The 21,047-nt window shown below is 57.1% G+C and overlaps 1 protein-coding gene across 1 annotated transcript; it reads right to left on the bottom strand.

The window, feature by feature from the left end:
- Positions 1 to 364: 364 nt before the first annotated feature.
- On the bottom strand, positions 365 to 20,815 carry NMT1 (N-myristoyltransferase 1). The gene is made up of 12 exons (XM_084275551.1): positions 20,354 to 20,815; positions 12,706 to 12,817; positions 10,415 to 10,559; positions 7,887 to 8,005; positions 7,233 to 7,324; positions 5,890 to 6,006; positions 5,233 to 5,403; positions 4,736 to 4,844; positions 3,182 to 3,352; positions 2,723 to 2,890; positions 2,189 to 2,326; positions 365 to 722 (listed from the first exon to the last, which is right to left on the bottom strand). The coding sequence occupies exons 1-12, from the start codon at positions 20,479 to 20,481 to the stop codon at positions 702 to 704; spliced, it is 1,491 nt and encodes a 496-aa protein (XP_084131677.1). The 5' UTR covers positions 20,482 to 20,815; the 3' UTR covers positions 365 to 701.
- Positions 20,816 to 21,047: the final 232 nt, after the last annotated feature.

Raw genomic sequence — 21,047 nt, 5'->3', positions numbered from 1 at the left:
GACAAGGCAGCGCTCACACAAATAGCCCTTGGAAAGAAATGTCAACGTGCTCCTGAGCCCACGGGAGGGACGGTGCCATCCTCCCTTCTCCAGGCACCTGTGGGAAGGACCCAGTTTAATGGAGCAAACCAGGAGAAAAGAGCCAAGCTGGAGGAGGGGGGGGCAGAGCCCAAACCCCCTCCACCTCTCTCCAGGCAGGCAGGGGGGCTCAGCAGCCCCGGTCACCACACCCTGGGGCTCCACCACACCGGTGCTGAGCTGTTGGGTGCAGCAAACATCTACCTTGGGTGGCCCCATCAGGGGAAAAGTCACGGTCCAGCAACCTGGAGGTGGCCTTCAGCAGACGAATGCGACTCGTTTCAGTTTGGAACAGGAGAGATTTAAAATATATATAATATATACTTTTATTATTCACCCGTTAACTCCATTATATGCCAATCATCAGCTAGTTTCAGCAGTTACATTCCCTTGATCATGTCTTTAGGAGGATGCAATTAAACCAAAACAAAGGAGGCCGCTGACGCCGGCGAGGGGGCGGCGGCCGGCGCTGCGGTGGGTCCGGGTGGCGAGTGGCTGTGTGGCTGGTTCGGTTCCACCTCTCCCGGTGCCGGTCCGGCTCTGGTGGACAGGACAAGGGCAGCAGCTCCGCAGGGCCTGGCTTCTTTTATTGGCGGCGCCGCGCTCTCCTGGCAAGGGCTCGTTTACTGCAACACCAGTCCGACCTGGGGGAAGCCAAAGGAGAGGGCAGGTCACACGATGGGCACATGGTGAGCCCTCCCTGTGGCAGCCAGGAGGGTTCAGTGTGGGTTTACCCATCGGGTTGGGGATAGTTGGGAGCAGGGAGAGGTCTAAGTGCACAAGCAATCGGGTGTGTGGGCTCTGCCCAGCTCTGGTGTGGGTAGGGGACTGATGTGTGGGGTGTGACAAGTCTGGGCAGTCTACAAGAGAGGTTGGGTTGACAAGCCAAGGTTGCTTCCAAGTTAAATAACAAGATTTTGGAGAAGCTGCTTCCTGACAGCCAGGGACAGGGACAGACCCCCCTGCAGCAGCTGGCACCGCTCAGAGCTGTCCCACTGCGACAGGACACCAGGATCTTTCAGCCCACCAGCTCTCCCAGCCACACAAGGGGTTGCTCAAACCTGCTGGCAGCTGCCTGGAGCTTTTGGAAAGGCTCAGCAAGGCCAGAGACCTTCCCTCACACACTCCTCTGAAGGGAACCAAAGCTTCCTTACTGCCATTAAGGCATTAATTAACTAGCTGGTGCCACGCAGCACAGGCCAGCTGCAGCACCGCACGGGCAGCAGCTTCTGGTTCTCAAGTACTGTCCTCTCCAAAGCAGCTGTGGATCAGATGGCTGCTGATCCACATCTTCAGGGTGGGGACATGGTAGCAACCAGGTTCTGCCTCCAAAGGGCCCAGGGTGGGCAGCCAGGGCGCAGCGCTTGGGGCAGCGGGGTGAGGAGCAAGCTGCTGGCCCTGGGGACAAGGTGACACCCTGGAAATCCTGTGGCTTGGCCCCTCTTGCACATGCTACTGGTGCCTGCACCAGGAGAGCTCCTATTCACTGCAGGGTCCTGCTCAATGACCCAATGGCTCCCTCTCTGCTCTCCCAAAAGGACCACTTGTTCCCCTTGTCCCACCACGACAGGCTGACATGCAGTGTCACCCTGCGGTGACACCTGGGTCCTGTGTGACTCACAGAGCACAGCAACCACTTCCCAGCTTACAGACAAGCAACCATCAACCACCAGCGTCTGATCTGTCACCCACAGCCCTCTGCCTGTCTCCTCCCTGTCCCTGGCCTCCCTCCTCAGAGGGAAGAGGTCTCCTGGGCAGACGTGTGTGAGGTTAAGGACTAGGAACCTGCTCTAGGGCAGGATGAGCCTGGGGAGACAAGTGAGGAGCACCCTGGTCCTGGCCAGGCCAGAGCTCACAGCCTCATGCAGCCAGCACAGGGGGCTGAGTTACCCCAGGCTGCTCTTCCCCACCTGCCATCCCTCCCCCATAAGAGGGGGTGGCTGGGGAGGGGTGCCCCTGGGTGCCTCCACAGAGGAGCCATCACTGGATTCACTCCACTGGGAATGCAGAGGCGTGAGGGCACCCTCTGATCTCCCTGGGGGCTGTGGGGACAAGCCCCCTTCCCACATGCTGGCTGAGCTGCAGGAGTCCAGCACCCCAAGGCACTGACCTTCTCTGGTGCCATGCTGGGGCACTTCCAATTGTACAGGTAATACTGCAGGTTCCCGTCCCCAATCCCAAACTTCAGCTTCTCCAGGAAGGTTTTGTTTTCCATGAGATCCAGTGCATTGAAAACGTCGAATCCTTTCTGCAGAGGTGAGACATGAAGCCATCAGCTCCTCCTGCTCACGTGCTGGGGAATTCCTCCCATCTGTGAGCTGCCTGCACCCCCTCCACCCACTCTGCACCCCCAGAAGGGGGGCATTGAGGCTGATGGGGAAGAATTTAGCACCGGTGTACCCCCACTCAATTCCAGCACTGCAGATGTGGGGTGAAACCCTTTGCTGAGTAGACACCCTGAGCTCAGCTCAATGCTGGCCAGAGGGTTCAGGCTACCCACGTCCCTCTCTTGGGTGGCAGATCCTTTAGGATCACATCCCTGGCCTCACAGCCAGCCCACCCCATAATTCCCAGGGAGGCTGGGCAAGCAGTGAGCTGCTCAGTGAGGTGCCCAGTGAGCTGCCCTGGCCCTGCCATGGCTCACCGACTTGGCGAGTATGAGAGCATCGCTCATGAGGTCGAGGAGAGGCGTCTTGGTGTGGACGTTGTAGAAGGAGTAAGCAGCTTTCAGGCTCTTGTGAGTTGGGTGGTTCATGATGGTGGAGGGCAGCGTGTAGAAGCTCAGGAAGTCTGTCACCTCCCCTGGGGCGCTCTGGAAAGCAGATGTGACACCACAACGATGTCAGAGTGTGGATAAAGCCTGGTTGGAGACCTCAGAGGGGTTTTGCCAGCCTGCAGTGATGCCTGGGCTCCCCATGAGGAGACCAGGGGTACCCTAGGATGGAGCTGCACCATGATCTGGCAGCTCAAACCTCCCACCCTGGAAGAGCATCACACTGCCCAGGGTACCAACTACCAGCTGCTCCCACAGCTCACTGCATGCTCTTCCAGAGGAGGCAGAAGCTCAGGAAACCCCCACCCTATCTTGCTCCTGCCCCCTCACCTCTACCACAAAGGTGTCAATGATGTTCTCCTGAGGTAAGAACCAGTGCTCCACCTCCTCTCTGCTCATGACAGGTGTCAGGTGGAACTGCTTCAGGTACTCAGTCAAGAGCTTGTGCACGGCAGAGATGTCTCTGTGCTCCATTGGCCGCAAGCCGGGAGTCTTGGGGGTCTAGAGAAAGAGGGACACATGGTTTGTGTTGCTTGTACAGTGGCTTTTATCACCTCTGACAAGTGCTACAGAGAAGCTCCCTGCTCCCACTGGCCCATTTTCAGCTCCCCATCCCTGCTTGCCCAGCAGGATGGATGGGAGCAGCGCTGATGGCAAAGACCACAGCGAAGCACCACCCAAAGCCCCACATGCCAAGTCCTACTGGAAGGGTCCTCCTCCCCAGAAACCCCACAAAGATCATGGCTGCCCCCTGGGTCTCTGCTCCCACACAGCTGGGAGATGTGCCCTGTGCACTGCTAGGAACCACCTGATGGTATTCCCAGTTGGGATTGCTCAGCAAAGCCCAGACCAAGCAGCGTGGGCTGTGCCTGGGGTTCTGTGGTAAGAGCTGCTGGTGTCCTTGAGGAGAGGAGCCCTGTGCTGCCCAGCAGCAAAGCCACACTCTCCAACCAAAACAAGCAGCCCTGACCAACAGAAGGAAGCCAACAAGGTCGGGGAAGGAGGTGGCAATTGTAATGTTCTGTTTGTTTTTTAATCCCAGATCCAGCTGAGGAACTTCCCCAGCAGGACAACTGCAGTGACAGAACCGATCAGTGTGACTGAAGAATGAGGGACTAACCCAACTCAAGGTCACTCTGAGGCTGTGTTTGGACAGATGAAGGCTGTCATATCCATGCTCTTGTTTTACCAGGAGGACAGGGTATGACTCACGGTAAAACAAAAGCTCACAGGGTCCTCTAGCTGCAAGAATTTGCCCTTAAAACACAGGTACCCAGGCAAAAACAACCACAGATTAAATAAAGCACAATGGTGTGACAGAGGCATTTACTACACAGAAACAACCCTGGTTCTCCAGGCAGGAGACTCGACCTCAGCTGAGATCATAGAATCATAGAATGGTCTGGGTTGGAAGGAACCCCAAGGATCACAGAGCTCCAACCCCCCTGCCACAGGCAGGGACACCAACCTCCAGGCCTGGAGCTACACAAGGTTGCCCAGGGCCCCATCCAACCTGGCCTTGAACACCCCCAGGGACGGGGAATCCACTACCTCTCTGGGCAGCCTGTTCCAGCCCCTCACCACTCTTTCTGTAAAAAACTTCCCCCTAATATCTAATCTAAACCTTCCCTCCTTTAGCTTTAGTCCATTCCCCCTTGTCCTGCCAGTCTCTGCCCTTTAACAAGCTGATTCCCCTCCTGTTCCTCTGCTCCCTTCAGGGGCTGGGAGGCTGCAATGAGGTCCCCCCACAGCCTTCTCTTCTCCAGGCTGAACAAGCCCAGTTCCCTCAGCCTCTCTTTGTAGGTTGTGTCTCCAGTCCCCAGCCCTCAGCCCTTGCTCAGTGAGGAGCAATTCATGAGCTCTGGCCCCTGTGGCTGCACCCACCTCGGGCAGCCGGTAAAGCTTCATGGTGCGTTGCATAGTCATGTTCCTGCTCAGGTGGGAAAACTTCACCTCAATGAGCTTCCGAGGGTTCAGGGACCGGTGCCAGTACCTGTAGGAACACAACATGTGGTGGGAGACAAGGTCTTGGCCAACAGAACAGCTGCCCAGGCACAAGGTTCTCAGAGCTACCAAGAGAGGGCAAGCGAGAACATCAGGCTGGCGTGCAAAGAGGCCAGCAGCTCTCCAAGATAAAAGCCAGGGAGGCTGGAAGGGCTTGTGCAGCAGGAAGTCTCCCATCTTGTGCTACATGAGCAGCTTAAGCAAAGCTACTGGATTTAATCCTGGAAGAACAGTGCAGGGAGGAGAAACCTGGGCAGGAATCGCTCTCTGTGTCCCTGAGAATCCCCCCCCCCACACTACATGCCACGGAGGAGATCCCCAGCAAGGGAATGCCTGCAGATCAAAACCTCTTTGGGGCAGTGGAGATAGATGCTCACCTGCAAGTCCCCACAGGCTTTGGCAGCACCACTCCTGCAGTGTAAACAGCCTGAAAGATCCCCTCCAGGTGAACCCGCCGCGTGATCTCGCGGATCAGAACCGGAGCCACCCGCTTGGAGCGCAACTTTTTGTGGACACACAGGAAGTTTATCTCTACCATCTTCTTCTCTCTTGGGGAAAGAAAACAATGCAGAGCATGAGACCTGATTGTCCTGACCTGGGAGGATAGCTCCAACGCCCTGGGCAATTTAATTCCAGCTCCTTCAAGGGAAAAGAGGAGTCAAAGCCTTGGGGAAGGCCAAGGGGCAAGGGCTGGGTTTGGAGAACTCTCCCTTAAGTTGTTTCTTAAGATTTTCCCAGGAAAAATGGTCTCCATCCAGCTCTGGAGAGTTTCTCTAAGCCAGAGCTCTGAGCTGACCTCTCTCATTGAGGACCAGCCTTCATAGCTGTTACCTACAAGATGTCCTTGCACAGGACTTCACTGCCCACCTCAAACATCCCCCCACCCACCTCCTCCAAGCAGCAAAACACCCCTACTGCTGGTCTGGCTCAGTTGGTTGGGGAGGACAATGCAGCCAGACCTTCTGAGCACCCCCAGGAAGCCCCACATGCCACATGGAGGGGCAGGCTGAGGAATTTGGCTGAGCAGCACTCACGTGTCATAGATGTGGATAGAGGCTGGAATCGCGCTGATAAATCCAACCAGCTTCTTGCTGGAGACAACTCTGACCCCACAGTGCCACTGGGGCAACCAGCCCGGAGGACGCAGCGCCCTGGGAGAAGACACACCCTTCAGAAGCCACATCCCATCAAAGGTGCCCCTGTGTACCTGCCCCTGCCTCCCTCTGCTGTCCTGCTGCACCCTGTGTCCTGCTCCTGCTGCCCAACACAGCTGTGGGTTTGCAGGGAGGAAGAGGAGAGGGTGACAGTGATGTGACACGACAGGACCCCTGGGATGCAGGGCAGTTCTTGTACTCTGTGGCCAGAGTGACACAGGAGGAAAACCACGATCCCCAACTCCTGAGCACCCTGAGGAAACAGCAGCTCCACTGCAGCAGATCCCCAAGTGTTCCTGCTGGCAGCATTACTGGGCAGCTGCCTTCACCCCACAGCTCCAGGGCACTGGGAAGCTGCTCAGAATCACAGAATGACCAGGTTGGAAAAGACCTTTGAGATCATCGAGTCCAACCTCTCCTGTCCTGTGCTAAACCACATCCCTGAGAACCCCATTGATCTGTCTGTCAAACACACCCAGGGGCAGGGACTCAGCCCCCTCCCTGGGCAGCCTGTGCCACAGCCCCACAACCCTTTCAGGGAAGAACTTTTCCCTCCCATCTGCTCTGACCCTGCCCTGGGGCAGCTTGAGCCCATTGCCCCTTGTCCCATCTCCTGTCCCCTGGCTGAAGAGACCATCCCCCACCTCTCTGCACCCTCCTGGCAGGGCAGGGGAGCTGGGGAGAAGGTCTCCCCTCAGCCTCCTCTTCTCCAGGCTCAACACCCTCAGCTCCCTCAGCTGCTCCTCAGAGGATTTGCCCTCCAGCCCCTTCCCCAGCCTGGTTGCCCTTCTCTGGACTCACTCCAGGACCCCAATGCCCTTCTGATGATGAGGAGCCCAGAACTGGACCCAGCACTTGAGGTGCAGCCTCACCAGTGCCCAGTACAGCGGCACAATCCCTGCCTTTGACCTGCTGGCCACACTATTTCTTCCCAGTTTCCCTGATTTTTACCAAGGATCAAAACAAAGTGTGTGTGGGGGGAAAAATTCTGGGTTTAGGCTCCTGTATTACACAGAAACCAGAGGCAGGGCTGGGCCAACGATCCCTCTCGCCGGGTACCTGGGACACCACACACACACCCCCCACCCCCCCAGTGACAGATGGGGAAAGGAGACTTTGGCAAGCAGTGAGATGGGATGAGCAAAGGCAGCTGCAGTGCTGTCACCAGGATCAGGCTCACCCACACCCCACACCCTCTGCTCCCCCACCGTGGTGCCACTCACCACAGCAGGAACTCGGGAGAGTAATCGAACCGGAACATGTTGTCGTCGTCCTCCACGTAGTTCTCATTCAGAAGGGTGTACAGCTCCTTCAGCTAAAGCAGGAGACACCAGGAAAGGTCAAGAGTTATTCAGCCATCACAACCCTGAGCTGCCCCTGAGACAGGACCCTGAGCACTTCTTGGTTGGCTGCAGCAATGGGCAACATGTGCAGCCACGTCCAGGCTACGGACACGTCCCCCTGCTCCGTGCTGCTGGCTCTGGGCTCCTGACCCAGTGTCTCTGTGGAGTGGGATAAGCTACAGGACACACAGGGAAGTCCTGCTGTCCTCAGGTCATCTCTTAGGGTTGGGTCATGGTCCAGAGGGTCTTCCTAAGGGAAAACTCCTAGCTGCAGGCAGCCTTATGCTTAAAGAGCATCTGGAGAAGTCCCCGCTCATCCCGGTGAAGAAACCAGGTCAACACAGCACAGGTGAGAAGGAACTGCACGTGGAGCCAGACCCACCTAACTCCTAGAGGTGGCTGCCCACTGGAGAGCTGCTTGGTGTGGTGAAGGACACGTTCCTGTCCCCACAGCCATGGCCAGCAGCCCAGGCCTGGAACTGCTGCCAGTGCCAGATGCCCTCCCAACATGTGTGCCAAGCTGCCTGCACTCACCACGCCTCTGTCCCCCAGGTCCAGGGCGTCCCAGGTGAAGCCCTGGGGCAAGGTGTATGGCTCCTGACGGATGTTGTCTTTGTCTGGCTCAACAGGACCATGGGTGTTCACCACTTCTCCTGTAAGAGAGAGCAGGGAGCCATGAAGATGCTTCTCAGCTGTCTGAAGTCAAGTCTCCGTGACGCCTCCCCATCTGGTGACCCAACGTGCCCCACTTCTCCAGTGGGATCTCCCACCCACAGCCCCTTGGGATGGGTTTTTCAACCATTTCACCCACCCAGTTTGGGATGTGCCAGGTGTTCAGCCTGGCCCCATCCCCTTGGCACCTCCCCCTCCACCTTAGACCAGTGTGGATGAAGTCCCCTCTCAAGTCTTCTCCAGACTGGACAGCCCCAGCTCTCTCAGCCTTCCCTCACACCAGAGATGCTCCAGCCCCTCACCATCCTTGTACCCTCACTGGACTCTCTCCATCTGTCCTGAACTGGGAGCCCAGCACTGGACACCCAACTCCAGCTGTGGCCTGGGCCAGGCAGAGCAGAGGGGAGGAGAACAGAACCTCCTTGGACCTGCTGGCCACGTGCTGCTCAATGCCCCCAGGTCCCATTGGCCTCCTGGCCCCAAGGACACACTGCTGGGCACGGAGAGCTTGGTGTCACCAGGACACCAGATCCTTCTGCAGCTCTGCTTCCCAGCAGGTCACCCTGACCTGTACTGGTGCCAGGGGTTGTTCCTCCCTGGGTACAAGAGAAGAGGCAACCAAACTGACCAGAGCTTCAGAGCTGTGTCCTCCACACCCACAGGTGATGCCTTATCCTTCCCCAGCCCACAGCCCCAGCCTTGGCCAACAGTGTCCCATGAGCAGCTCCATCAGAGAGCAGCTCTCTCCCTGTGCCATTTGGCCAGTGTCTGTGTTTCTTTCCCACTGTGCTTAGGGAAGAGCTGTGGTGAACAAGACAACTTTTGCTGACATGATTCAGCCAAGAGACGTGGGTTCAAGCACCAGCTTTCTCAGGGATGGCAACACAGGGGCATCACTTGGGCACTGCCAAGAGAAGCACACTGTGCTAATTAAGAAACCCCTTCAAAAAGGGATTGAAAAGGTTTCCAGGCAATGGGGAGGTGAAGAAAAGCCCAAAGCATGAACTTCCCCCATCACAACCACCCAGGGAATGCTCACTCCTGGCTGGCCTCCCTGTTTTGAGCGGGTGCTGAACCCTTCTGAAATCTGGCTCCAAAAATCTCACAGCACTTTTGTTACCCAACCCTAAAGAGCCTCCCATCCCTACTGCCATGTGCCAGAGCGTGCTGCTGAGCAAGGCCCATGGGTGACACTGGGACCCAGAGTGTCACCAGCAGCCTGAACACACAGCCAGCAATTCATTGTAGGGAGGAGCAGGCTGTTCTGTGCCTCTCCTTCCCCAGAAGATGCCTTCCACCCTCCCTGCAGGGTTTAACCAAGCAGAAATGATGTTTGTCATTGCCAGGATCCTCTGTGAAACAAGAGAAATGCAAGATCAGGCTTTGCTGTCTCACTTAACCTTGGGTCACCTCACTGTGATCTTCCTGGCATGGAAGGGAGAGCATCACTCCAGGCAAACAGCCTCTGAGGCCAGAGGAAGCCTCAGACCAGCACTGCCAACACAGAATGGGGATCAAATGTGATGGGTGCAGTAAGAAGGACACACCACCAGGAAGGACATCACTGCAGAGCAGTCAACTGACAGCCACAAGAAGCTTTGGGTGAATGTAGAAACCACAGGCTTGGGCTCATTCTCTGGTTCTCTGGGTGAGTTTTGCTGGGGGGACACACACAGGGGCAGAGAGACTAAGTGAAGGAATCCTGGGGAAGCTTGGGAGAAGCTCCAGTTAGCTGGGGAAGGAGCTCCTCTTGGTCACACAGCCCCATGGCAGCGTGTCCCTTGTCCCTCCAGAGCTGCTGGGCTGCCAAGTGCTGAGAGACACCTTGGTGCTGAGAGAGGGGCACTTCAGGGGCAGCTACAGCACCAGCAGCAAACTGGAGGAAGGGCTGGAGCAGGGATGAAAGCTGGGAAGCACGGCCAGGCTGTTCAGGGATGGAAGAGGGGATGGAGAGATGGGGTTTCCCCATCATCAGATGGACACAGAAGCTCTGGGGTGCAGCTGCTCACGGTCTCTCCCCACCCCAGCTCAGCCCCAAGGCCTGTCCCTGCCACAGGCTGATGTGAGCCCAGTTAAACCACATGAAACCTGGGCACAGAGTGTGGGGAGAGCCAGCTGAAGGGCTAAAACCCAGAGTAAGGGACACCCAACACACAGAAGGATGTCCCAAATGGTTCCCTGTCCCTCCCAGTCCCCCTCCAGCTGCCTGCACAGCTCTCCAATGGCACAGCTGGCCATCTGAAGAGTAGAGTCACTGAAGCCTCACAGCAGTGAGGGGCACCCAGGGACTCATTGCTGGCCAGAGACCAGCTTCTTTCAGCTTCCTTAAGCAGCCTGGGGATGCTGAGGCTTCCCACAAGGAATGTGGAACCCTGAGGGGCTGTACATACCCAGCTTGGGCACTGGCTGGGTGTCCCAGAACTGGTAGCTCCTCTTGCTGGCTTCCTCCATGGTTTTGGCAGGGCCTTGACCTACAGAGAAGAGCTCGATGGCTTTTTGAATCTCCTGGATCCTCTCAGCAGGTAAAGAGTTCACCTGAGGGCAGAAGAGAAAGGTGGAAAGACAAAAGTGAGTGTGCTGTGTCACTGGGTCTGTATTTCAGCTCCTCATTAGGGGACCCTGGAGCTGACCCTACCTCAGGGCACTGCCAGGAGCAGGAGAGCAGGCTGGAGACTCCCTTCCCAACCTGCATCCACTTGTAACCCCCATGAAGATGGATGGATGCTTTTACCAGCCACCTGCTGCCCCCCCAGACCTGTTTCTAGGCACTCCTGGCTCTGTGGGGGTGGAGGGGCCTTAAAATCACAGAATTGTGAAGGTTGGACAAGACCCCCAAGATCATCCAGTCCAACCATCCCCCTGCCACCTACAGCACTCACTAACCCCCGTCCCTCAGCACCTCATCCAACCTTCCCTTGAGCACCCTGAGGGACAGTGACCCCACCACCTCCCTGGGCAGCCCGTTCCAACGCCCAACTGCTCTCTGGGAGAAGAAATGTCTCCTCATTTCTAACCTGAACCTCCCCTGGCACAACCTGCAGCCATTCTCTCTCCTCCTGCTGCTGGGTATCTGTGAGAAGAGGCTGAGCCCCAGCTCCACACAACCTCCTTCCAGGGAGCTGCAGAGAGCAAGAAGGTCTCCCCTCAGCCTCCTCTTCTCCAGGCTGAACACCCCCAGCTCCCTCAGCCATTCCCCATCAGACTGGTGCTCCAGCCCCTTCCCCAGCTCTGCTGCCCTTCCCTGGACACACTCCAGGACCTCAATGTCTTTCCTGGAGTGAGGGGCCCAAACCTGAACCCAGTATTCAAGGTGCAGCCTCATCAGAGCTGAGCACAGGGGGGTGATCCCCTCCCTGGTCCTACTGGCCACGCTGTTCCTGACACAAGCCAGGATGCCCTTGGCCTTCTTGGCCACCTGGGCACACTACTGGCTCTTGGTCAGGGGAGTGTCAACCACCACCCCCTTTTCTACTCCCCCAACCCCAGCCTGTGGGTTGTTCTGACCAAAGTGCAGGACCCAACACTTCTCCATGCTGAACTTCATCCCACTGCCCATCAATCCAAGCTGCCCAGGTCCCTCTGGAGAGCTTTCCTACCCCCCAGCAGATCCACACTTCCCCCAGCTTGGTGTCATCTGCAATGAATGAAATGCTTTAAGCTTTAGTTAAGGAGGGTGCTGTGAGCCCCCAGAGCAAATCTCCCTGCCTTGCCTTGGCTAACACCCACCCAGGCACCCTGGGGTGGCCTGAACCCAGCGTTTGGGCTTCCTGCAGTGGCTTTTCTCTCAGCTTCAGCCTCCTCCATCTGAGCTGGATCCATATCTGCAGCTTCCAGAGGAATCCCTGGGCACCACAGAGAGGTTGAGTCAAGACAAAGTACTCTTTCCTCCTCCCAGGGCAGCCCTTGGGCAGGGTGGGCAGCTCTGTGCTGATTTCCCAACACCAGCTCCTCCCTGCTTCCTGGTGAAGTTAGTTTGAAACACTCAAAGCCCCAATTTCATGCTCTGTGCACTCAGGAGGACCAAATATTAGAAATATTTGGATGGGAACTGGGCATGGGATAGAAAACAGCCTCAGCTGATGTGCAGATCTGTGTGTGTGTGTGTCCTGTGCAGGAGCAGAGGGGCTGGGAACGCTGGGAAGGTGCAACCCTGGCAGGGATAAACCCTCCCTGTCCCACACTCTGGCTTGGAGTCAGGATAAGGCAAAGCAAAGAAGGATAAACCAGCCCCTGCTCTGACCTGAGTGCTGCTCTTATGTCAATCAAGCAAAGATCAACATCAGATGTCACCCAAGAAGCAGGAGAAGCAGTTCCCCTGTGCTGGCTGCCAGCAGGAGGAAGCTGGCAGGTGGTTCCCTGCCTGTGAGGAGGCAGCTGGTGTCTGGAAGAACTCAAGAGGTGCCAGCCTGACCCTGTCACCACAGCACAGGAACTGGCTGGGGTGTCCAGCCAAGCACCATGTTTACCCTGGAGTGCTCCACAAACACCTCCCACAGCAACAGCCATTCCCACACACAGAGCCAGGCTGGGAAATGACTCTAAACCTTCTGAGTTTTGAGCAGCCAAGTGCCTAAAAACCCCAGGATTGGGAGATTCTTTCCTTGCCCTAAGCCATATCAGAGAGGTTTGGGACTGGGTTGGTGGTTGTGCAGGGCTACAGCTCCTGGAAAGGGTTGCTCACCTTCACAGCCTGGTCCTGAGCCTGGTCAGGCTGATCTCCTCCCTTCTCTTTCTTTCTTTTGGGTTTCTTTTTCTTCTTTTTGGCTCCACTGTCATTTGCTGGACTCAAGCCACTAAGGAAGAAAAGAAACATCGTTAGAACCTTGGGGTTTTCTTTTGGAGAACATCCACAGGGTTTGTGAAGCTCTCTAAAGAACAAAACAAGCTCCCTGCTCTGAGTCAGAGCCTCCAGGAAGGGGAATACGAGGGTCACAGGGGATGCAGCCACATGCCCCTCTCCTTGGCATCCCTCCAAAGTGGTGAGCTCCCAAAAGGGGACCAGTATCAACATCTCCCACCTCACAGGTTTGCTCAGCAGTGGGGAGAAAGCTCTGCACTGCAGGTGACCATGTCTCTGTCAACACATCACCCTGCTCAGCCCCACGAGCCCAAATCCACCCCAGGGAGAGGAGATGCTGATGTGCAGCTTGGGGCTTTTCCTCCTCTCTGAGCCCAAGGATGGATGTGGGAGCAGCAAATGCTGGTCCAGCCTTGGAGATGAAGCACAGGGGGGCTGGTGGCTAAGGACACTGTGCCAAATGTCACCCATCCCTGCAGAGATGACACTGAGCCCCAAATCCCTTTGGGAACCCAGCATGAGGAGCACCTGCACCTCTTCCCAGGGATGCAGGGCAGAGGATGATCACCCCAGAGACAGCCAGAGCAAGACCAAGCAGAGGGAAGGGAGGGGAAGATGGGGGCACACCAGGTGAGGGGTGCTCTGCCCACTGCCAATGTGCACAAGGGGTGTTCTGCCAAGCAAGGTGGGTGAGCAGCACACACACCAACAGCATCACTCAGCTCTGCCCTGTCCCCATCCATGGCAGTGACAGCACTTTGTGTCCCAGCACAACCACAGCATCTTCCCTCTTCTGCTTTCACCACAGGACAATGACCCTGGCTCAGCAGGGAGAGGACTGAGCTGTGGAAAATCCTGGTGGGAGATGTTCTCTGCATCAAGTCCAGCACCATTGGGTACCATCACCCACACCAGTACAAGCTCTGTGGGACTGGACTTGCCCCAGGAACCCCTGTCAGTCCAGGCACCATGGGACATGTCCCTGCTCCCAGGCATCTCATCCTCCTCTTTCCCCAAATCTCAGCTCAGGGATCCAAGCCAGCATCCCTTTTTATCCTGGATCACAGAGGTGGCTCCTTCCTTGCACCACAAAACAACTCTCACTCTCACAGCAAGGACAACCAACTGCCCAGCTCTGGAACCAAAGGCACCCACCAGCCTGGAAACCTTCTGAGTGCTGCTTGATCCTGCCTCAATGTCTCTCCCAAGCAGAAGATAAGCAGTGAAGAGGGTGGAGCAGGGCAAGGAAAGAAGAAACACGTTGGAAAATATGTTGGAGCAGCATCCAACTATTTATTTCAGCAAGGCCAGGAGAAGGAAAGAGCCAGGAGGGGAATGAGCCTTCAAGAAAATAATCCCTGAGCAGCCAGGGAGTTTTGAAACCAGGGAAAAGTGGATAGAGAAATGTTGTTTTGAGGGATGAAGCCAGGATGGGTGCAGGGATGGCAAAGCTGCTGTTGCTCAGGGTGCAGCAACCTGATGTGCTGGGCAACCATCACCCCACAGAGCAGCAGGACAGGGAGCAGCTGAGCTGGGAAAGGCTTTCCTCAGGACATGTGGGGACTCTGCAGGTGGCATTTGGTGGGGAAAAAGATGCCAGCCTATCCACAGAGCCCTGTGTGAGATACTGGGAGCCAGCATTTGCTCAGCAGCACAGGGAAGGAGTGGTTTTGGAGGGCGAGCTGCTCAGCAAAAGGGGGTTTGATGAGAAACACCCCCCTCTTCTCCAGAGGTACAGGGATTGGCATCCCCTGGAGCTGCTGAAATGTCCTTGGGAGGGGACATCTCCCCTTCCCTCCCACCCCCAGAGGCCTCTACCTCTGCCCAGGGAGACACGAGCTCTGACATGACAGCAGAAGTAATTACAGCAGAGCAGAGCTGACACCACCATCGATTCTGGTGACAAATACACCCTGCTGGGGGTGGCTGGTTGGTGGCTTTTGGGGGGGTGTTTATTTAACTCCTTGTGAAGGAACACAGCTGAGACCTGGCAGATTCCCCACCCAGCAGGAATGATCCCAGCCAGGTCCTGGGATGAGCCAATCCACTGTGGAGCTGCAAGGAACACAGCCAACTGCTGCTGGGCTCAGTGTTGGGTCCAGTCCTGTTTAATGTCTTCCCTGATGACCTTGGTGAGGGAACAGCATCCACCCTCAGCAAGTACCTGATGATACAGAGCTGGGAGGAGTGGGTGACACACAGGACACTGTGCTGTCATCCAGAGAGACCTGGACAGGCTGCAGAGCTGGGCAGGGAGAGACCAGATGGGGTTCAGCAAAAGCAAGTGGAGAGTCTGGCACCTGGGAAGGGATAACAGCTGGAATCAGGACAGGCTGGGGGGGAGCTGCTGGAGAGGAGCTCTGTGGAGAAGGACCTGGGGGTCCTGGTAGGTGACAGGGTGGCCATGAGCCAGCAGTGTGCCCTGGGGGCTGAGAGAGACAATGGGATCCTGGGGGCATCAGGAGGAGTGTGGGCAGCAGGTGACAGGAGGGGATCCTCCCCCTCCACTCTGCCCTGCTCAGGCCCCACTGGAGTGTTGTGTCCAGTTCTGGGCTCCCTGGGATCAAACAGACAGGGATCTCCTGGAGAGAGTCCAGAGGAGGGACAGAGATGCTGAAGGGGCTGGAGCATCTCCCCTGTGAGGAAAGGCTGAGTGAGCTGGGGCTGTTCAGCCTGGAGAGAAGAAGACTAAGGGGGGACCTTATGAATGTTTATCAATATCTGAAGGGTGGGATGCAGGGGGAAATGGGCAGCCCCTTTTCAGTGTCTCTGGGGACAGGACAAGGGGCAATGGCTGCAGGTTGGAGCACAGGGAGTTCCACAGCAACATGGGGAAGAACTTTTCCCCAGTGAGGGTGAGGGAGCCCTGGGACAGGCTGCCCAGGGGGTGTGGAGTCTCCTTCTCTGGAGAGATTCCAGCCCCATCTGGACACCGACCTGTGTGACCTGTCCCAGGGAGCTGCTTTGGCAGGGGGTTGGACCCCATGAGCTCTGGAGGTTCCTTCCAACCCCTGGGATTCTGTGATTTCTCCTCAATTTTACCACCCCAAACTGACAGCACAAGATGTGTCTGAGAGCACATCTGAAGGAAGCTGCTTCCAAAGGAGATGGGACACACTCTCCCCTCTGTGTTGGGATGCTGCAGGTGTCAGATGCACCAAACAACCCCCTCCCAGCCCCTGTGTATTCAGTCAGCATCGTTTTGCTTCATAAATCAGAGCTGCCAGCTCCCAGCTTGCTGCTAATGAGTTCAGCCCCACGCCAGGCTCACAGGGAACAGCACTTGAGGAAAAGCCACCCTGATTTATGAGAGGAGCTGTCGTGACCTGGAAGAAATCAGGGTGGCATAAGGTGGGATGAGGTTTTGTTCGTTCCCAGGTGCTGTGGTGTGGGAAGAGCCCTTCAGCCAGCTGGGAGGTGAAAATCAAGCTGGTTGAGTCTCTGCCTGCAAAGGGAACGTGGGAAAATGATGGAAAAACCCAAAGGTTCAGCTTTCTACACCAAGGGAAGGAATAATTATATGTGTTTTCTAATTTAAAGTCCATTTAGGAAAGCAAGTTTCTCCTTCACACTCCAGTATGGCTGCTCCTCAGCTCAAATGAACAGCAACACCTCAGCAGTGCCCTGGGATGAGCCACCACCACCTACAACCTCAGTTACCACAGCTGATGTGACCCACAAAGCTGGTTTTACCCCCAGGAAGGGTTAACTGCCAGCCCAGCTCCTGTCCCCACAGCCCACAACCTTCCTGGCTGCACTCAGGGCTTTTTTTTTTCCCCTCCCATATCTCCTGCCCAGCTTGAGCTGGTCTGTGAGATAAAGGGGGTGGAGAAGGGCCCGTTGGCTGCACCATGTCAAGCAGCTGATTACCAGGGGGGTGGCAACGGCTGGTGTTCTGGGGAAGGAACAACACTCTGCCCTTCTCAGAGGAAAGGCATCCCTGTCATCACAGCCATCACCCATCCTCACAGCCCTCACCCATCATCAGGACCCTCACCCATCATCAGGACCCTCACCCATCACTGCTGCCCCTGTCCCCACTCCTTGAGTTGAAAGGAGCCCCCACCCTGACCTGTTCCAACACCCCCCACCCACCCCTGAGCAATCTCAAACTCAGGCTTTTGGTAGGACCTACATAAACCAACTGGGTTTGTGCAAGGTGAGACACACTCCACTCTGCCCTGGTCAGGCCCCACCTGGAGTGTTGTGTCCAGTTTTGGGCCCCCTGGGATCAGACAGGGATCTCCTGGAGAGAGTCCAGAGGAGGGACAGAGATGCTGAAGGGCCTGGAGCATCTCCCCTGTGAGGAAAGGCTGAGTGAGCTGGGGCTGTTCAGCCTGGAGAGAAGAAGACTAAGGGGGGACCTTATGAATGTTTATCAATATCTGAAGGGTGGGACACAGGGGGACATGGGCAGCCCCTTTTCATTGTCTGTGGGGACAGGACAAGGGGCAATGGCTGCAAGTTGGAGCACAGGGAGTTCCACACCAACATGGGGAAGAACTTCTCCCCAGTGAGGGTGAGGGAGCCCTGGGACAGGCTGCCCAGGGGGTGTGGAGTCTCCTTCTCTGGAGAGATTCCAGCCCCGTCTGGACACCGACCTGTGTGCCCTGTCCTAGGGAGCTGCTTTGGCAGGGGGTTGGACCCCATGAGCTCTGGAGGCCCCTTCCAACCCCTGGGATTCTGTGATCCTCTTCCAGCCCATCCCCTGTGGAGGCTGGGAAACAGCAGCCACCTCCAGTAACAAACTGGTTCTTGCTACCCATTTATTTATCACCTGGATCCCGCTGTATTCCCGGATCCAAGAGCTTTATTTTCACAACTCAGGGGAGGAAAACACCAGGGAGGCCAACAGCCAGCTCCAGCCAGCTCCCTGTGGCTTCCTTGGCTCCCAGTGCCCTTTGGGAAGCTCTGGGTTGGCACAGGGAGGAGGGGGGGGGGATGATGATGGAAAGGGCTGGGAGTTATTTCCCACAGTGTACCAGAGCATCTCTCATCACACACACCAAAACACCGTGCTTGGGTTCAAAGAGCCTCTCACTCCTGTGACACCAAACACTGCCAGCTCTACCCCAAATCCCAAACTGGGAATGCAGATCTGGGCCAGGGCTGCAGTTCTTCCACTGCCACAGCTTTGCTTCCCAGTCTGAAAGGTGTTAGATGAGAAAAAAAAGGAGATTCCTGCTCCATATTTAGGTGCTGGAAAAATCCTCCTGCCAACCCAGGGGCTAATCAGACAGGGTACTTAGGCTGTAAGCTCATTAGGGGCTGGAGTGCTGAAGGAGGCTCTGCAGGTGGCAGTGCCATGACTGTGCCCCACACAACACCCAGCACTGAATTCTGCATGCCAGAGCACAGTGGTTGTGCCAGGAACACCCCTCTCCCAGGCTGAGCACAGGCAGGGATCACCAAACCAGCCACCCCAGCCAGCAACACCACAGTTCATGTCACAGCACCTTTCTCACCCCCCCCAAAAAAAAACCCACTTCCCTGGGTGGTTTGGCCACCACCAGCCCCATTTCACAGGGCTGGGACACTGGAATCCTCAGTCTCATCACTGCTGCTGCTGGGAACTGACAAATCCCACCAGGCTCTGAGCAGCTCAGGGGAGCTGAGCCCCTGCCAGTGCCACTGCAATGGGAATAAACCCTCCCTGGATGCCAGGGACACAAGAGCAGCTCTCTCTGCACAGAGGGATGTGCTACAAAGGCAAAAACAGCCTCTTTTCTCCCTTTTTCCTTTGGGAAAACAGCCCCACAGCAGAGTGTGCAGCCACTTCCCAGGGCTGACACGGGCCTGAGGCAGAGGAAACTCAATTCCTCTTTCCTGTCCTTAAAAGGAAAGGAAGTTTTGCTCTCACTAAGCAGTGCTTTTGTGTTTTAAATCTCAGAGCCAAGATCCAGTGAGTCTCAACACAAACTGGGCAGCAGGACTCCACGAGCTGTTCTACAAACCCAAAGCATGGAATCCACAGGACCAACGTGCATCAAGGAAGCCAACTCCTTTCCCTTCCTACTCCTGGGTCTTTTCTCTCTTGAGGTGGATCCCCCAAGAGGTTTTGGGGGGCATGGAAGATTTGCCAGACAGCTCCAAAGCCTCCCTGGCTCACATTTGCTATCGCTGTGCCCATCAGCCATGTTTTTAACATCACACCCCAAGCAATCAGAGCTCTCTCAGTGTGTTTGTCACAGGATGTTTCCCAGCCTGCCCAGTTAGCCCACTGCACTCCAATGCTTACCCTAGATGGGGCAGATAAACTGTGTTTTAACTCCTTGGGGTTGCAGGAGATGCCAATAGTAGGATACACAGAGGGCTGGGGAACACACCTTTTCCTGGCAAAGGGCAGGCTGAATGGCTGGGCTGGGAAATAACAGTGATTAAGCACCCTGTCTCTTCTCCTCTTGCCTCTGGTTTCCACAAACCTAATCATGTCAGAGGGAAAGCAAAGAAAAATCTCCCCAAGCACAGCTAAACCTATTAAAGTGAGACAGGGTGCCACACCCAGGAGGCAAATGAAATACAAACAGGCATCTGTGCTGTCATAAGAAAAGCTCCTGTGATATTTCTTGCATGACCTTTTTATTCACTTTGATTGCTGGACAGGCTGGATCACCCATGGGAAGCTGCTGGTGGAGGGAGAGGAGCTCTTCAAGCCCTCAAACCCTGGGTCTGTGGCCCAGGGCTGGGAAAGCAGCTGCTGGGGGTGCTGGGTGGGGAGGAAGAGGAGCGGGGTGAGAGTCATCAGGAGTGTGAAGCACAAGGCACAAAACCTCTGGAAACCTCTGGAAACACGCGCTGCTCAACCCACAGGCACGGGGAGGCAGCTCTGCCCCTCGTTAATTAAGGCAATGAGCAACATGTTAGGGATTCCTGATCTTTCCCACCTAGATAAGGACCTGCCTGGCTGGGTGCCATCCCTCCCAGCCTAATTGCTGCTGTTTCACCATTCCCTGTCCCTGGATGGACCCTCCAACCCCTCCTAGAGCAGCAGCTGAGCTCTGCAGAGCCCTGGCTTGTGGTTAGGGCAGCCCAGGGCAGGGCCTGCAGAAGCTGGGGCTGCTTCCTGGGCACGGTGACCGCCACGGGAGGCCACAGGCACCGTGGGGAGGGGGATAACGTCCCCAACCGCGTCACCACCACCAGCCTGGGCCTGACACAGCGGGGAGGGGGCCCAGGGCTTGTGCTGGGAGACACACCCTGCGGCGCGGGCAAGGAGAGCGGCGAATTAGGCTCGTTTCTGCCCCAAAAACCCAACTGCTGGCGGCTCCTATTGCGGCTGCTCCGCGAAGGCCCCGCAACGGGATCGCTCATCCCGGGCCCGGCCCCGCACACGCTCCCGCAACAGGCGTGAATGGGAGCCCGGCCGGCCCGCCCGCCAGACTGACAGGCAGCTCGACCAATCGCAACGCGGAACGCTGCCTGTCGGCCAATCAGCGCGCCCATAAGGCGGGGCCGCCGCTCACTTCCCGGCCGCTGCTCTCCTCAATGGGCCCGGCCGCCGCCGCGACCGGCAGCCCCGGCCGCCGCTCACCCTCGGTTGGAGCCGTGCTCCGCCTCGTTCTCGCAGTCGCTGCAGTGCTCGTGGTCGTTCTCGTCCGCCGGCGGCCGGGGAGGCCTGGCCGGTGGCCGCCTCACTGCTGTCTCACTGTCGTCCGCCATCTTGAAACGGGGCCTCAGCGCCTGCCGCACCCCCACCGCAAAGCGCGCCGCGATTGGGCGGCGGGCCGCGGGGCATGCCGGGACTTGTAGTCCGCGTGAGCTATGCGGGGGCCGGGCTGCGCCGAGGCCGGGACTACAATTCCCATACGGCCTATGGGGGCGTGCCGGGGCCGGGCTGCGGAGGCGGGAAGGCTTTCTCACAGCGGGGCAGCCACGCGGGGCCGTTCGCCATAGCAGAGCGTCGCGGTCTGTTCTCCGCCGCCCGACCCTCTTCGTGGCCGCTGCGCCCCGGCTCCCACCCGCTTCCTGCTAGAGGGGAAGGGCCGAGCCCAATGAAGGCGGCGCTGATTGGCTGAGAGCGGGACCCCCGATTCCCACCAGCCAATAGGCGGGCGGGACACTGTGCCGCGCGTGAAGCCGGGCAGAGGGTGAGTGGGTGAGGGCGCCGTGAGGCGACCGGCTGCGGCCTTCGCAGCCCGGCCCGGCCCGGCCCGGCAGGTCCCTCCGGTCCCTCCGCGGCCTGACAGACCCTGCTCTGCCCCTCGGCCAACCCCCCGGTGTCCCCC

This window comes from Gallinula chloropus (genome assembly GCF_964237585.1).
Source record: "Gallinula chloropus genome assembly, chromosome: 26".
Lineage (NCBI taxonomy): Eukaryota > Metazoa > Chordata > Aves > Gruiformes > Rallidae > Gallinula > Gallinula chloropus.
This window is presented reverse-complemented; position numbering and strand designations above follow the sequence as displayed.

Bases quoted from the DNA above. Each gene is read 5' to 3' on its own strand.
- NMT1 (XM_084275551.1), bottom strand. From the start codon at position 20,481: ATGGCGGACGACAGTGAGACAGCAGTGAGGCGGCCACCGGCCAGGCCT. The intron at 10,560-12,705 runs GTGAGCAACCCT...TTCTGCCCTCAG, and splicing joins CTCAGGACCAGGCTGTGAAG to GTGAACTCTTTACCTGCTGA. The intron at 723-2,188 runs GTCAGTGCCTTG...GGCTTCCCCCAG, and splicing joins CCAGCATGGCACCAGAGAAG to GTCGGACTGGTGTTGCAGTA.